Genomic DNA, 17224 nt, shown 5'->3' on the forward strand with positions numbered 1-17224 from the left:
GCTGCGTCACAGTCATGACATAATAGCGTTGTATTCCAGCGTGCAGACTGGGCGTCTGTGCCAGAGTGTGTCTTATTACGTCTTACAGTGTGATGCATTAATGCATGAGTAAGGCTTGGTTCAAACCAATCAGCGCGCTCTATTGTGCAACTTCATTAATATTAATTACTATCACCGTGTTTTCAGGACAGAGACGCCACGTTGTGTTGGCAAAACAAGCGTGAAGTGTTGCTTTTATAGTTTGCTGCAGTTAAGTTTCGTTTTCATTTTCTCTCTGTGAGAGCTCAGAGTCACGTGTGGATTAACAGTGTACGCGACGCGCGACAACAATAACTTACGTGTCTAAGGAGGATTATTGTTTACCTGAGAGCTGCAAACGCTGAGATCTGGATTCATTTGTAGTATTCTCTTCATAAAGACGCGGCTCTAGTTGCTGGTGATTGTCCTGTCTCTACAGATTTGGTAAGTGAGCGACCAGTGCTCTTTGTTTATTCAGTTTGTTCGTATCTAACAAACTATTGCACAGAGTGTAAACACGTTAGCACCACAACCAAACTTTAACCTCGTGTAGGGTTTTTACCGCATTTAGTGACCGCAATAACACGCGCGGCTTTCTGACACTACCTGCCGTGTGCATCTAAGTTTCTGGGAAATGCGGAGGTTTTTTTCTCTCATTCGCCGTGCGGTATCAAACAGTGCATGAAAAATACACGCTTACAGCAGTTCCTCGAATCAAATATCTCGTGTGTCGCGAGGGGCATGAATGAATTCCCTGAATGAAAGAGCCAAACTGCAGTTAAAGTCCACCATTTAATAATTTGGCAAATAATTCGACTACAGATGTCCATGTAGGTTAAACAGCATCACTTTCTCCTGTATGTGTGTGTGTGTGTGTGTGTGTGTGTGTGTGTGTGTGTGTGTGTGTGTGTGTGTGTGTGTGTGTGTGTGTGTGTGTGTATTTTGACTCTGAAACCCGCGCGTGCCCAAATAGACACTCTCACACCATCCCACTTGTCTTCCTCGACACTCCCCCCTAAACAGAGCTGGACACGCCCACTTTTCTGACTTTTTCCAAAGTAGAGGTGTGAAAACACCCTGCTGAAACGAGGGGGTTTCATGGCCCTTTAATAATCATACGTCTCCGTGTCGTGCGCACAACGAATCAATTATGAAATTCGTTGCTAGCGCTTTTAGTAGTCAATTTTTATCAATTTAATCGATTTGTTGTTGCAGCTCTAGTAGTTATCATCACAGCCAAGTTATATATAGATGCATCAGAGTCTGTTCACTTAATATAGTGTAATTCAGGTCTGATGACTGCTTTCAGTAATACACTTAATTCCAGAACTCAATTCAAAGAGCTCTTCATAAAGATTTATGATCTACCATATCAAAAGACACAGAATAAGACAGAAGGACATCAGTCAAGCCACTGAACTCATTATTCTCCCAAACAAACTAAATGTGCAATATCAAACAGGGCAACAGTCCGAGCAAAAAACACCACAAAACCAATAACAGTAATGTAGCGCACAGCATAATAGCTCATGTTTACTGTCAGACCATAAATCTTATTTTGAAATTCCTTGGCCATGACCTCAAGATAAATGGGCCCAAAGACACATTGATGAATATTGTTCATAAAGGCCAACAGGAACAGGTCAAACTGAAAAGACATGCCGATATGGGACACTTTTGTATCATATCTCATATCTGTTGAGCTAACGGACTCTGATCAAGAGAAAAACACTGGCCACATTTAAAAACTGCAGACATGTTCGACTTATCTTCTTATGCTATTCAAAAGGTTTGTACATTGACTTTTTTTTATTTAGTCTTTACCTTCATACAAGATCATAAACACTTTGCATTTCTCATAGCATCCAATACATCATCAGCTCTTTCCTCTTGTTGACTGAAACTGTGGGTTTAAGGATCTGATCTCAGTCTTTCAGAGATAGTAATTTACCCTGATGGGTCATATGGCCTTACTTTACTACTTTACTCTGCTTGGTCAGAGCAGATGGCCTTACACTAGTTGGTCAGATGGCCCTACATTACTCTGATTGGTCAGATGTCCTTACTCTGCTCTGATTGGCCAGATGACCTTAGTCTACTTTGATTGGTCAGATGGCCTTGTGTTGTTCTAATTGGTCAGATGGCCTTACTCTGCTCTGATTGGTCAGATAATATGGCCTTACTCTACTCTGATGGGTCAGGTGGCCATACTACGATTGGTTACAGTAGATTAGGGGTCACCAAACTTGTTCCTGGAGGGCCGGTGTCCTGCAGATTTTAGCTCCAACTCTAATCAAACACACCTGAACAAGCTAATCAAGGTCTTATTAGGTATACTTAAAACGACCAGGCAGGTGTGTTGAGGCAAGTTGGAGCTAAACCCTGGAGGGACACCAGCCCTCCAGGACCGAGATTGGTGACCCCTGCAGTAGATGAACTTACCCTACTCTAATTGGTTAGATGGCTATAATCTACTCTGATTGGTTGGAGTACTTGGACTTAATCTACCCTGATTGAGATGGTGGTCTTACTCCACCCTGATAGATTATAGTAGATGGTCTTACTCTACTCTGATTGGCTAGAGTAGATGGTCTTAATCTAACTGGGAAGTGTAGATGGACTTGGTCTACTCTGATTGGGTAGATGGCCTTACTCTGATAGGTTAGAGTAGATGGACTTGGTCTACTTCAATTGGGTAGATAGCCTTATTTTGATTGGTTAGAGTAGACGGATTTGGTCTACTTTGATTGGGTAGATGGTCTTATGCTACTTTGATTGCTTTGAGTAAATGGACTTGATATACTCTGATTAATCTGATGGTCTTACTCTACTCTGACTGGGAAATGTAGATGGACTTGGTCTGCTTTGATTGGGTAGATAGCCTTACTCTGACTGGTTAGAGTAGATGGACTTGGTCTACTTTCATTGGGTAGATAGCCTTACTCTGATTGGTTAGAGTAGACGGATTTGGTCTACTTTGATTGGGTAGATGGTCTTATGCTACTTTGATTGCTTTGAGTAAATGGACTTGATCTACTCTGATTAATCTGATGGTCTTACTCTACTCTGACTGGGAAATGTAGATGGACTTGGTCTACTTTGATTGGGTAGATAGCCTTACTCTGACTGGTTAGAGTAGATGGACTTGGTCCACTTTGATTGGGTAGATGGTCTTATGCTACTTGGACTGGTTTGAGTAAATGCACTTCATCTACTCTGATTAATTTGATGGTCTCATTCTACTCTGATTGGCTAGAGTAGATGGTCTTACTCTTCTCTGATTGGCTAGAGTAGATGGCCTTACTGTACTCTGATTGGTTATAGTATATGGACTTAGTCAACTCTAATTGGATAGATTGTCTTATTCTACTCTGATTGGATAGATTAGATTTACTTAGTCTATTGCAATTGGGTAGATGGTCATACTCTGATTGGTTATTGTAGATTAACTTACTCTACTCTGGTTGGGTAGAGTAGACTTGGTCTACTTAGATTGGGTAGACGGTCTTGCACTAATTTTATTGGTTGGAGTGGTAGGGCTTAATCTACTCTGACTGGAAAGTGTAGATGGACTTGGTCTACTTTGATTGGGTAGATGGCCTTACTCTGATTGGTTAGAGTAGACAGACTTGGTCTCTACTTTGATTGGGTAGATGGTCTTATGCTACTTTGATTGGTTTGAGTAAATGGACTTGATAAACTCTGATCAATCTTATGGTCTTACTCTACTCTGATTGTTTATAGTAGATGGACTTACTCTACTCTGATTGGGTAGATTGACTTGGTCTACTTTGATTGGGTAGATGGTCTTACTCTACTCTGATTGGTTATAGTAGATAAACTTACTCTAGTCTGATTGGTTACAGTAGATGGACTTGGTCTACTCTGATTGGCTTGAGTGGACTGACTTTTGTCTAGAGTAGACTGACTTACTCTACTCTAATTGGCTAGAGTAGATGTCTTACTCTACTCTGATTGGCTTGAGTAGATGGTCTTTAATTGGCTAGAGTATATGAACTTACTCTACTCTAACTGGCTACAGTATATGGACTTGCTTTACTCTGATTGGCTAGAGCATATGGTCTTTCTCTACTCTGATTGGTTATAGTATATGGACTTGGTCTACTCTTATTGGGTAGATGGTCTTACTCTACTCTGATTGGATAGAGAAAATTAACTTACTCTATTCCGATTGGGTAGATGGTCCTGCTCTGACTGGTTATAATATTTGGACTTAGTCTACTCTAATTGGGTAGATTGTCTTATTTTACTCTGATTGGATAGAGTAGACTAACTTACTCTATTCTGATTGGGTGGATGGACATACTCTACTCTGATTGGTTAGAGTAGTTGGATTTAATCTACTCTGATTGGGTAGATGGCCTTACTCTACTCTGATTGGTTAGAGTAGTTGGATTTAATCTACTCTGATTGGGTAGATGGCCTTACTCTACTCTGATTGGTTAGAGTATTTGGATTTGATCTACTCTGATTGGGTAGATGGTCTAACTTTACAGTAGGAAACAGAATAAAATCTGAATGACGTGTGCTACTATTTATATACCAGCGTTAGCTCATTGTTTTGTCTGCCATGTCTCCACATGTCATGCGTCAAAAAACTATCAATGGTTTTACCAAATTCAAGCAGCACAGAATACAGAGATGCTAACAAACTCTTTTTTTATTGTTTAAGCATCAGAGCAAACCTTGTTTAAATGCAGCCAGCAAAGACCATAGACGTGCATTGTGCAAATTTAACACAAACCTACTTAGATTTGTGTATGAAGCAAAGCTGAAATTACTGACATCCCTTAAGGCAGGTCAGAACCATGTCGGTCTTATTGGAGTCAATAACTCTGAGCTTGAAAAACTTTATATATTCACAAACGACTACTGAAAAAGCAGGGTTTGTGAGTTTAACTAAATAAAGCTGAACAGACAGAGATAAAGTGCTTCTCCTATCTGAGGTCTCAGCCTCGGTCATGTCCATTACCAAAAATACATACAATAAAAACTGCTGCTCCGACTTCACACTTTAGCATTCACACATTGACTTAACCACAAGCACTAAAACAGACAGACAAACACACTGATCAAGTCATTTACGTTTAACTGGCAAGTCAATAATGAACACATGCATGAAAGAAAACAAAAAAATATATATCAAATGGCATGAAAAAAGGGAAACTGCATTTTTTTTGTTTGTTCCTGTGTAAAAGTATGCCAGTAAACCCGTGACCTATTCAGAGATGTGCAAAACAGCAGAGATGACTGATAACAAGCAACACTGGAAACCCATAAAGAAATATGCTTATCATTCAAGCTAGACTCAACCTGAGCAGAAGCACTTTTATGTCATATTTTTTCCACTTTTAAATCACATTAAAATGTAATATTTTGTAAACAGAGTCTCTGAGGGTTAATAAATAAAACACTATTTCAGAGTTTCCTAATAATGCTTCGGAGTCTTGTACAACAGGTTTAATCTCTTCCAGAAACACTTTGATCCAGGCACAAAGTGCAAAGCGCAAAAGCATTAAGGGTGTGTCAGATTTAAGGTTTGGCGATGTTGACCAATTTGGCATGGTACGATGTCTAATGTGAAACATCTCGATAGACAATGGCATCGTCATCATGTGTAAGGCACTGGTGAGGGGGTGAGAAGAGTGCATGACTTATTTGAGGACCAGGAGGAAGACGCGCGATTTCCGGGAGATTATCACTTGTTTGTAGGCATTATGAGTCCCACAAACGCATAGAGACTTCCGAAACTTCCGGGAGACTTGAGATTTCTGAATATCACAATTAACAACTACAGTGAGACGCGATCCAGCGCTACATCCTTGATAATCTGTCCGACGTGCACTGCTCTCTGGAGCTCAGAGGAGCACATGACAGTGTGTGGCTGTGTGTGTTGCTGTGTCTGTGTGTGGTCACGTGATGTGCGTTTTCAGCGGATGGATGGTTGTTCAGAAATGCTAGGTAAAACCCGGTGTGGATGTGGATCATTTTCGTTCTAAAATGTAATTTTAACACTAAGATATATTAGTGTAAACGGGGCCAAAGTGTGTATTTTTCACGAGCAGGTTTGCGACAGGGCTGGGGCGCAGGATCGGCAATAACGGCTCAGGATTGTGTTGTCTATTGGCCATCGGCTATGGACGATGGCATCGTCTATCGGCCCAACCCTAGTCAGAATCCACTTTTGGTATTGTAAGGACGGAAAATCCGCTTTGCGCCATGGCGCATGGTCTAACAGAGTTGATCCTATTCTCCACATGAGTTATGGGGGTGTTTTGAGAATAAACCAATCAGAGTCTCATCTCCCGTTCCCTTTAAGAGTTGCGTCGCTCCATAGCGCTTTTGCTATTTACATGGCAGACTTTGCGAGTGGAAAAACTGAACGCTTCACTAGCAAGAAAACAGTTAAACAGAGCATCTGCAGCCTGAGAATAAGAGAATGAGCCTCCTAATTCTTTACTTTCACTTTCACTCTAGTGGATGGGGAAATGTGTTGTACGCAAACATCCATTAGCTTATACATAATTAATTTAGTTTAAGCGCAAACATTTGCTTCAAAACTATTTCTAAATTCAGTTCTAATTTCCAGCGAAGTGTGCTCAAAAAACTGAGTTATATCCAAACACAAATGCTGTGCCCCATTTGGTCTAAAACCTGACAGGTGGACAAACCTAAGCTTGTTTTTAATAAAACAAATATAAATATGCATATATGCATATGATCTTATACACTACTCAGACAGAAAAGTCTATACTTTCCTTATAAAAAGGAGAGCTGCCCTTATTTCATTCCTGTGTTAAAGTATGCCAGTGATGCATGTCCGTTTCAGAGATGTGAAAAACAGCATGGATGTCTGATAACAAACAACAGTAGAAACCTTTTTTCCTCCAAAATATTTCTATCATTCAGACAAGAGTGAACCTGCCTGCGTTACTAAGCAGAAGCACTTTTATTTAGTTCTTATCCGCTTGTTAAGTCGTGATGTCTGGAATGCTGTTTCCAAGTCCAAGCCGCTACTCATTTGAATTGAGAAAATGACATACCACAGTCACATCACACATTAAAGTGAATTTCATTTAAAACCATGGTGTACACAACAGCCTCTGACCTTGCTGCATCACAGACCAAATTTTTTAACATCACTTTCTGACCATCTAATATTAGGCATGGTTATATTTATATATATATATTGTGATTGTGATTTTTCGAAAGTATTACATCGCTTTGTCAACATTTATAAACTATACAGTTTGATATAGTGCTTGGACCCAGAAGCTGCTTCGCATGACGTCACAGTTAACAAGCAGATAAACGTAAATTTAATCTGAAGTTTAAAGAAAATTGAAGAAATAAGTTGGTCATTATTTCTCTGACTGGTCTCTGAACATGGTCTCTGACTGTAAACGAACACAAACGCAAGCAACAGCTAAGCATAAAGCTAAATCTCTGAATCACAGTCCCTCCCTGCCGTCTAGAGCCACACCTCCTTAAACACGAGCACAGCAAAAGAACCCTCTCTCATGTGTTAAATCGACTAGTACTTGTCCGGCGGCGTGCAAGCCAAATTGATATGCTATTTCATAGTAAATATTTAGTTGCATGGTAAACAATATAGGGAGACTATACATTACATCTATACAAAATCTACATTATCAATGCTGTAAAAGGTCCTTATGAAACTGAAAATAGTCTTATCACTCTTTCATTGGAAGATTTTAGTAGCTAAAGGTAACTCCAATATTAATTCGGGTGCTCTCTCTCTCCCTCTCTCGTGAACCCGCGGTGGTCGGCAGAGCTGTGTACAAACGGCGATGCAGTTGTTCAAATCTGCATTTGCTGACAGACAGTTTAGCCTGCTTATCGGAATTATGGGAGATGTCGGCCCGACTCTATTTAATTGGATGAACATTTTTTAGTTTATGCCTTACCTAAAATATAAAAATACATATAAACACATTTAGATCATTTACTGTAATCATTACTATTAGACTGTGAAGAGACTTTCAACCAGCACAACAAAAAGTGTTTCTGAAAACAATCACCTACTTCACCTTTAAGGAACATCACTTAACTTTTTAAGGCCCAAGGTTTTTTTTACATGCATATTTTTATTTCTCTTTGCTATGTAATCTTATTGGAACCTAATTAGAATAAAAACCTAAGTATCAGCTTTTGATATGATGTACTTTTAGAGAAAAAATTATGTCCATATATGTGGACTCGTGGTCCTAATTTACATAAAACACTTTTTCCTTTTTTTAATGCATATATAACATATACATTTTTTTAAATATGTTTTGACTATCCGAGAGTAAAAACAACTTTTTTTTTTTTTTCTCAGGTTGGACAGTTAAAAATAGTGTTTGGGACATATCATATGCTGCAAAACAGTTGCAAGATGACACTGTATGTCTGTAACAAAATATAAAACATTTAAAGCATTTTAAATAGCCACTTAAGAGCTAAAATGTGCTGTCCACGTATGTGGCCACTGAGCTCTAAAAGGTTACATTTCAAAAAGATACAAGTCTGATTTCATCAGAAATGCATCAAAATAAAGTTACATTAAGATCAAAACAAAAACATTGATGAGCTTAACAAATTTTACTTAATATAAAGATAAAAGAAGTTTGAAACCTTTTTGACAGAACTTTGTTATTTTTTTAAGCTTAAGTATTTAATTTGCCCATTTTTTAGGCTTAAAATCTTTATTTTCTGTTGCAAGAAGATTTAACTATATAATCGAATTTATCTGTAATGTTGTCTTAGAAGCGAAGAAATGTATTTTTGCATTGCATTTACATTTCTGTTTATACAGTAATGCTTACTTTTGTGAATTTATAAGACTTTCTGCAGTATTTTAAAAACTTTTAAGGCTTTAAATGTAAAAGGTTTCTGCATGAAAAAACAGTACTGAAAGTCCCTATTCCAATAACACGTCTAACATGTCTGTGGCTAAAATATCAGTATCACAAAAAAATTTATAATAACTTTAAAGCATTTTACGCATTATGCAACATCATAAATCTGTGTTCCTCAGTAATCCTGTGATCATGTGTGAAAGCAAAAAAATCCACATACCATCTTATCCAAAAATGTCACCAAATCCTAAAATGCAAAGAGAGAATTTAAAAAATAATAATAATAATAAAAAACAACAACATTAGTGTAGCTTTAATTTACATGAATAATTTTGCTCACCAGCATGATCTGCTCTTGAGAGTATTCCTCAATATCTGCAAAGACAATTTGGCAAAATAGAATCAAATAATTTGAATTAAAGATTAATAAATGACTTCTTACATATTTTATGACTGTCTTATGTTCAATCATTCATTCTCCTTCAGCTCAGTCTCTTATTTATCAGGGAATGAACCGTCAACCATTCCGGTATATGTTGTACGCAGCAGATGCTCTTCCAGTTGCAACCCAGTACTGGGAAACACCCATACACTCTCACATTCACACACACTCATACACTACGGCCAATTTCATTCATTCATTTTCTTTTCGGCTTAGTCCCTTTATTAATCTGGGGTCGCCACAGCGGAATGAACCGCCAACTTATCCAGCGTGTTTTTACGCAGCGGATGGCCTTCCAGCCGCAACCCATCAAAGGGAAATACGGTCAATTTAGTTCATCCAATTCACCTATAGCGCATCTGTTTGGGCTGAGTGGGAAACCGGAGCACCTGGAGGAAACCCACACCAACACAAGGAGAACATGCAAACTCTAACCAGCTCAAACCAGCGACCTTCTTGCTGTGAGGTGGCAGTGTTAACCACTGAGCTGGTTTTATGTTTTAATGTAAAAATTCCCTCAATACTTTAATTGCGTTGTAATAATTTCAAATTAAGCAACAAGAGCCCATGCTATACTGAAACATGCATTAAAAACACAGCACACAACTCTTATGTTTACTGTTTAAACATCACAATAATTTCAAACACAACTCCATGCTAACGTCAAGTCCATCACAGAAGTGACCTCGTGCACATGGTAAAGATCAACATTTCTCATTTTCATTCTCAGCATGATGCAGCAGCCGTGGCATTAAAATAAGATTGCTAGAGTCCCTTTGGGCATTTATTTGAGTTACCTGCAAACTCATGCTGCTATTAAAGCGAAAGCATGATGACATTTGAGCGAGTTGTGCACGCACACGTGTAAATCAAATCCTCAGGAACTGTTTTAGCGTCTCTAGCATGCCCGTAGCCAGTGGGGGGGTTCGTGTGGTTCGAACTAACCACCCCCTATGGCCAAAAGGTCCAGAATTTGTCCTTTTAATTATTTTATGTAATTTAATATTATATAATATATTTACTATAAAATTATTATAATATATTTATATTCAATAAGTTGTAATAAAGTGTAATTTTAAATAACTATAACTAGCCAGTAATTCGAATCCCATAGAGTTAACTGTTGTTTCGGTGGGACTGGGAATAAAATCTGATGTAAGAGAAGTCTTCTTCTATTGTTTTTAAATAGAGAAAACATTTTACAGGGAACTTTTATTCTAAATCTTGGACTTTATTCCTGAAATAAAAATTAGCAATAAAAAGGTGTGACGCACCAGAAGCATATAATCTGAATATATTTTGGCTATTGTTGATATCTAGGAATTTTCTAATATTCACCTTATTTTTAGCAGACGAGCGGGCGCAGCCATTTAAATCTTTTTGGCTCGAGACTACCGGTCTCATTCACTTGCATTCATTTTTAGACGTTAAAAACCGCTAGTAACGCTGCTTGATGTTGCAAACTGATATTTTCTTATTATATTAATCTACTTGGTCTGTATAGTCATGCAAACATTTGTTTGTTGAGGAAGTAGTTTGACCGTTTTCTGCCGTTTATTATCCTTAGTCATTTCTCCCATAGGCGACTGAATCGGAAGTTCTAAAACAATCGAGAAAACAGGCGCACTTCCGCATTTTAGAATAAGGTCAATAATACTTTTTTTTTTTACCAAAGAGGCTAGAAAAAAAATCTGAAGAATTCATTATTATTATTATTATTATTATTATTATTATTATTATTATTATTATTATTATTATGTTTTAATTAGTATTTTTTATTAAAATGACCAAATCCTGACTGAGGACATTTGAATGTGCTGTGCTTTTTGTCTATCAAATGATAGTAGGCTACAGGCTACAGTTTTTTTTTTTTTTACTTTAAAACTTTAACAGATTGCTATTTTTTCCTAATGATATAGGATGTAATACATTTGTATTTTAAAAATAGTCTTGTTTAAAAAAATGTATTGCATTTTTTTAGGAAATGTTTTTAGTACATCAAAAAATGTGGTTATGATGACATCCGACCAGCTAATCCAGCAAAAAAAGTCACTAAAATGCAATATTTAAATCTCATAGTTAAATAGAAACTGAGGCGTATAACTGCTAAAAGGTCCACTTTTCGAGAAAAAAAAGAACCACCCCTTTCACCAGGCAGGCTACGGGCCTGTCTAGCATTGACTTGAGCAGTATACGGGCACTTTCAAGTGTTTAATGTGATTGCAAACAAACCCAAATGCATCTATACAACTTACCAACGTTTTTTAAAAGTTACGGATGATCAAACACTTCTGATATCAAAGAAAAAAAAAGTTTCAAGATCAAAAAAGCATCATTGGTTGAAAAGATCCATTATACAGAACTGCTGATGTTTATAAGCCACTACAATTTCCATATGAATATACGTGTTTACTGTATCCACAGCGTCCTTGATCACAGGATGCAATTAAAAAAAGCCCTTTAACACTTTACCTTGACGACTTCCTGGGAAACACCGTGCATTTTTCACTGGCAATGAGCAAAACTGAAGTACCCAGAAATGTTTATGCACATAGAAAACAACTGAGTACTGATTCTGTGGATTGCAATTAAGTTTGGAATCTTAATAATCTAATAAAGGTATTTCATAACTTTTAACACCAGGTTAAGGCCATTTTATAAACAAGCACAGCGCTATACCTTTATTAAAAGCCACAATGAAATGGAAGCAGTGACTTAATAAACAATATAAAGTCAAAACAAAATGAAACCTGCACAGAGGAACATGCATTCAGAAAACAAACACCAAATGCAATAAATCACTTTGTAACAGGCTTTATTGTATCTTTGTGCAATTTGTAGAACTTACTGTAAAATTGAAGCACACTCTGTTGATCGACAACACTTTAAAATAATAATAAAGTAGTTTGAAATGTAATACTAATATGCAAAATGAAGCATTTATTAATCATAGTTAAAATCCCAAACTGTGCTTGTTAACATTAGTTAATGCACAGAGAGTTAACATAAACTAACAATGTATGACTATATTAATTAACTAATATTAACAAAGACTAATAAATACTGCAGTAAATGTAAATACATTGCCTAGCATTACTAATGGACCATTTTTAATGTGTTAGCCATTTATCTTGCTTTAGCACACTTATTTTGTCATCATTTATACAGCAGTGAGATTTTCTGACTTTGTTCACTCAGCATTTTACTCATTAGTAATGATATTACAGAGCTTGTGCTTTATAGGGAACTTCACTAACTAATAATAACTTGCTGAAATCTTGCCATAAGTTACTGTTTTCTCTGCTATCTTAATCTGTTTATCTTTAACTGTTTCACATTTTAGCCACTTAAAATAATCTGACCACAAACAGACAACCAAAATCTGATTAAGAACTGGCATTTTTTTGTCCATTAGTAACAGTTTCATGTGCCTTTATTGGTGCTCAGTGTGAAAAAATAAATTTCTAAAACACACAAAAATGCATGAACGCTATTTGAGTTTTAGTTAGATTATTTCAATGAATGAAGGAGCTTTTAATTAAGTGCATGCATTAACATTTTAACAATCATAGCCATAATTTAAAAAAAGGAAATCAAAAGAAAACAAATTAAGTACGAGACATTTTATAGTTAAAACTGACCTGGTGGAGCCGTGGAGCCACCGTAACCTTTCATATCAGGAGCCAGAACCCTGAATCCTGCATCAGCCAAAGCCGGAATCTGATCAGAAAAAGCAACATACTGAGTAAGACATTTCTGCATGTAATAGTTAACTTATAAGCCTTTGTGCTGTTACGACTTTAAGAGTTAAGTTTCAATGGAGAATGAAGAACCATTGTTCATTATTAAAGACTTATCTTTTTATCTAAGCATAAACTCAGTGCATCACTTAGCGGTATGATACATGAATGTGCCCCACACAGGTTTTTGCATCTCGTTTATACACACTATGAACAGCAGCTACGCTAATTATTCCCTTTATTCTCCATTTCCACCTGGGGATACTCTTCCTGAGGCCCTCAGACTATGCAGCAACACTGATTTAATCCACGTCCAGCGACGAAATGATCCCATGGTTTCCATAATCCTGGACCAGGCCGTATCCTGAGAAGCTGCTGTGGTGGTCATGGAGGAGTGGAGAGCATGAGACTGATTCCTGTGACGCTCCAGGAACAGACGAGTCTTTGTTGAGGTCCAGCATTCTCCAGCCTCCAGTGCCTAGACTGCAGCTCTGCACAAGACGTTTGGCCAGAGGAGAAATGGCCGTGCCCAACTGAGCCTGGTTTCTCTCGTTTTTTTAATTCTTCACTTGAGCAAATTGGTGAAGTTTTTTTCCTCGCCGCTGTTGCCCTTGGCTTGGATAGTTCGGATCTGTAGTGCTGCACATCGATGGATTTGCTCTTCAGCATTTGGACTCTCAGCCGTGATTATTAAACCACACTGAACTGAAGTGAAGTAAACTTGAACTCTGAAAACTGAACTACACTGTTTCAATTGACTATGATCTTCTTTGTTTAGCTGCTTTGACACAATCTACATTGTAAAAGCACTATACAAATAAAGGTGAATTGAATTGAAAGTGATTAAAATTGTTTAATTAATGGTCTTTATTTATAAACTGCTGTAGAAATTAAAATAACAATTTGACATCAAACCTTTTGCATTACACTACTATGCATCTATCTTTTACAAGCCCGAAGCTAGGGAGGGGTTCGGGTGGTTCAAAAGACCCACTTCCCACTGACAAAACTCCAAAATTTGTCTCAAACATGAGCACTTTTTTCCTATTTTGACTGCTATGCCAAAATTTATTTATGATTATAACCCCATCGAAGAAGGCTTTAAGACCAACAAAAAGGTTTGAAGCACCAAAAGTGGCCCATATTAAAGTTAAATTTGAATACCAATTAGACTATTGTTGTCATCCATGACTTTTTCAAATTTACTTATTTAATGTATTGCTCTTCATTTAATTTAATTTATTATTTAAATGGCCAAATTTGGACTGTGGAAGGTTGAATGTGCTGTCCAGTTTGTCATTTGTCTAATAAATGACAACAGGCAACAGATTTAAATTAAAACTTTAACAGATTCCTATTTTTTAACTATCTGACAGGCTAATCCAGCAAAATAATGGTGCTTAAATGTCACTTAAATACAGCAATTAATAGAAAGTTTAAAATAAAAATGAATTATATATACATATATTTTTAATTAAATAGAAAATTAACCAAATAACTAAAAATGTCCAGCTTTTGAGACAAAAAGAACCACCTCGTTCACCAGGCTGGCTTCAGGTCTGCTTTATTATGCAATGTAAGGTTTACTCATCCTCTGGGGTCGCAATCAAAGATATTCTACTGAAATCTCATGAATCACCCTTTTGGTGTTTCAAACCCACCAACCTGTGGCTTACCAGACTGATCTTTAAGCCTAAATCCGCCAGGCTCTTCTAGTCTAATCTCTTCATCTTCAAAGGTCTGCGTTTCAGTTACATCAGCTATAAAGTTTGATGTTTCTCACCTGATACCTCCAGGAAAACCAGCTCTCAGGGAATCCATGACACAGGAGAACAGGTGGACCGTCTCCCATCTCCACATAGTGGATCTTCACACCAGGCTTACAAACACAGACAGTTGAAGTCAGAATTATTAGCCCTCCTGAATTATTAGCCTTCCTCTATATTCATTCATTTTCCTTCGGCTTAGTCCCTTATTTTTACGCAGCAGATGCCCTACCAGCTGCAACCCAGTACTGGGAAACACTCTCATTTACACTCATACACTATAGCGCCTGTGTTTGGACTGCGGGGGAAATCGGCGCACCCGGAGAAATCCAACGCCTACACAGGGAGAACATGCAAACTCCACACAGAAATGCCTACTGACCCAGCCGGGACTCAAACCAGTCGCCTCCTTGCAGCGAGGACACAGTGCTAACCACTGAGCCACCGTGTCACCCTCATTTTCATTATCACAATATACTAAATATCTGCATATGTCTAAATAGGACAGATTAAAACATCTTAAATCACCTTAATATTCACATATCCATGAGAGACCTTTTCAGGATCACAGGAAGGCGGCTGGAGATCACTGGTGACCTGTTAAACACAACATCTCATAGATTGAACTAAAAAAAATAGATCAAGCACTGATTTATAGCAAACCACAACAGTATGCATATTGTTTTCAACTATTGGTCTAAACCAGGGGTGACCAATCTCGTTCCTGGAGGTCAGGTGCCCTGCAGGGTTAAGCTCCAACTTGCCTCAACACACCAGCCTGGATGTTTCAAGTATACCAAGTAACACCTTGATTAGCTTGTTCAGGTGTGTTTGATAAGGGTTGGAGCTAAAATCTGCAGGACACCAGGGCTGCGTCCAAAACAGCAAACTTCCATACTACACAGTACGCTAAAATTAGTATGCGAGTTGGGTAGTATGTCCAAATTCATAGAATTTGAAAAACAGTATGCAAGAAGTACCCGGATGACGTACTACTTTCGGTGAGATTCTGAAGTGCGCATCCCACGCATGGTGCGCTATCCCATGATGCCCCGCGAGCGAATTCATGAATGGGAGTAAAGTGACGCAAATGACGCTGGTACGTCACGTGACTATGTCAAAATGGCGGATTTAGTACGTCCGAATTCCATTCATACTTTTCACAATCATACTGTATAGAACGTACTTTTCTAACGGCTGAGTTGTACGTTTAAATTCAAATGCAGTACCTACTGAACAGTAGGCGGTTTCGGACGCAGCCCGGGCCTCCAGGAACAAGTTTGATGATCCCTGGTCTAAACTGTATGTGCTACTTAATAATTCATTTTTATCCCATGTTTACATTAACAAAGATAATTAAATACTGTAGTAAATGTAAAGTTTCTTTGTTGTTAGTAAACACAGTTTAAGAGACAATTATTCGCCCTGCTGTGATTTTTCTTTCTTTCTATATATATATCCCAAACTATGTTTGACAGAGCAAGGAATTTTTCACAGTATTTCCTATAATATTTTTCTTCTGGATAAAGTCTTATTTGTTTTATTTCAGCTAGAATAAAAGCAATTTTCATTTTTTTAAACCATATTATGGTCAATATTATTTGCCCCCTTAAGCAACATTTGTTTTGATTGTCTGAATCGATTGTCAGAACAAACCACTGTAATATAATGACTTGCCTAATTACCCTAACTTGCCTAATTAACCTAGTTAAGCCTTTTAATGTAATGTAATGTGCATGTTTACAGCTAATTTATCATGTATGGCCATACACCCAAAGTGCTTCACAATCACCAGGGGTCTCTCTAAAACACCACCAGTGTGCGGCTCCACCTGGATAATGTGACGCCAGCCACAGGACAACGGTGCCAGTGTGCTCACCACACTCTAGCTATTGGTGGAGTGGAGAGACAGAGACACAGCCAATTCAGTGGATTGGGATAAGTGGGAGGCCATGATGGGTAAGTTAAATAAAGTGTTGGCTAATAACCTAATTTGGATAATTAACCAAGTTGGATAATTGTTTAAAAGAAGACAGAAAAATAAAAAACACACTGAAAAATACATGTATTCCTTTGACTTCAATATAAGAGATGAGACTGAATAATTGGAATAGCCAACGTTTCAGTCTCAAAATTAAAGTTTCCATGTTTTCTATATACAAATAAAAGAACTAAAATATAGATTTACTAACAGATATTAATAATGTTTGTGTTTCCTTTGACATTTTTATGTGCATTTTGTGACACTGCATAAAACTGGATGCACCAAACATCAAAACGTAGATATAACCTTACAATACAGTTAAAGAAAGTGTTGGATAATAACCTAATTTGGATAATTGTTTAAAAGAAGAAACACAAATAATCAGCACACTG

General features: G+C 37.5%; 1 protein-coding gene and 1 long non-coding RNA gene across 4 annotated transcripts in view; both read right to left on the reverse strand.

Moving 5' to 3' along the window:
* Nucleotides 1-17224, reverse strand: part of ephx2 (epoxide hydrolase 2, cytoplasmic) — a 61097-nt gene that overhangs the window by 34502 nt on the left and 9371 nt on the right. For 2 of the 3 annotated variants that reach the window (XR_012392705.1, NM_001008642.1), the window contains 5 exon segments: nucleotides 15377-15445; nucleotides 14866-14961; nucleotides 12984-13062; nucleotides 9241-9275; nucleotides 9121-9147 (listed from right to left, as the gene is read on the reverse strand). Coding sequence is in view for 2 of the 3 variants with exons in the window: in NM_001008642.1 (NP_001008642.1) it covers nucleotides 9121-9147; nucleotides 9241-9275; nucleotides 12984-13062; nucleotides 14866-14961; nucleotides 15377-15445 (306 nt within the window). In the remaining variant the exon portion in view is untranslated. 3 annotated transcript variants of the gene reach the window in all.
* LOC141378511 (uncharacterized) lies at nucleotides 1732-5416 on the reverse strand. The gene is made up of 3 exons (XR_012393217.1): nucleotides 3832-5416; nucleotides 2906-3624; nucleotides 1732-2784 (listed from the first exon to the last, which is right to left on the reverse strand). It is a non-coding gene; the product is annotated as an uncharacterized lncRNA (long non-coding RNA).

The sequence above is a fragment of the Danio rerio genome, chromosome 17 (genome assembly GCF_049306965.1).
Source record: "Danio rerio strain Tuebingen ecotype United States chromosome 17, GRCz12tu, whole genome shotgun sequence".
NCBI lineage: Eukaryota > Metazoa > Chordata > Actinopteri > Cypriniformes > Danionidae > Danio > Danio rerio.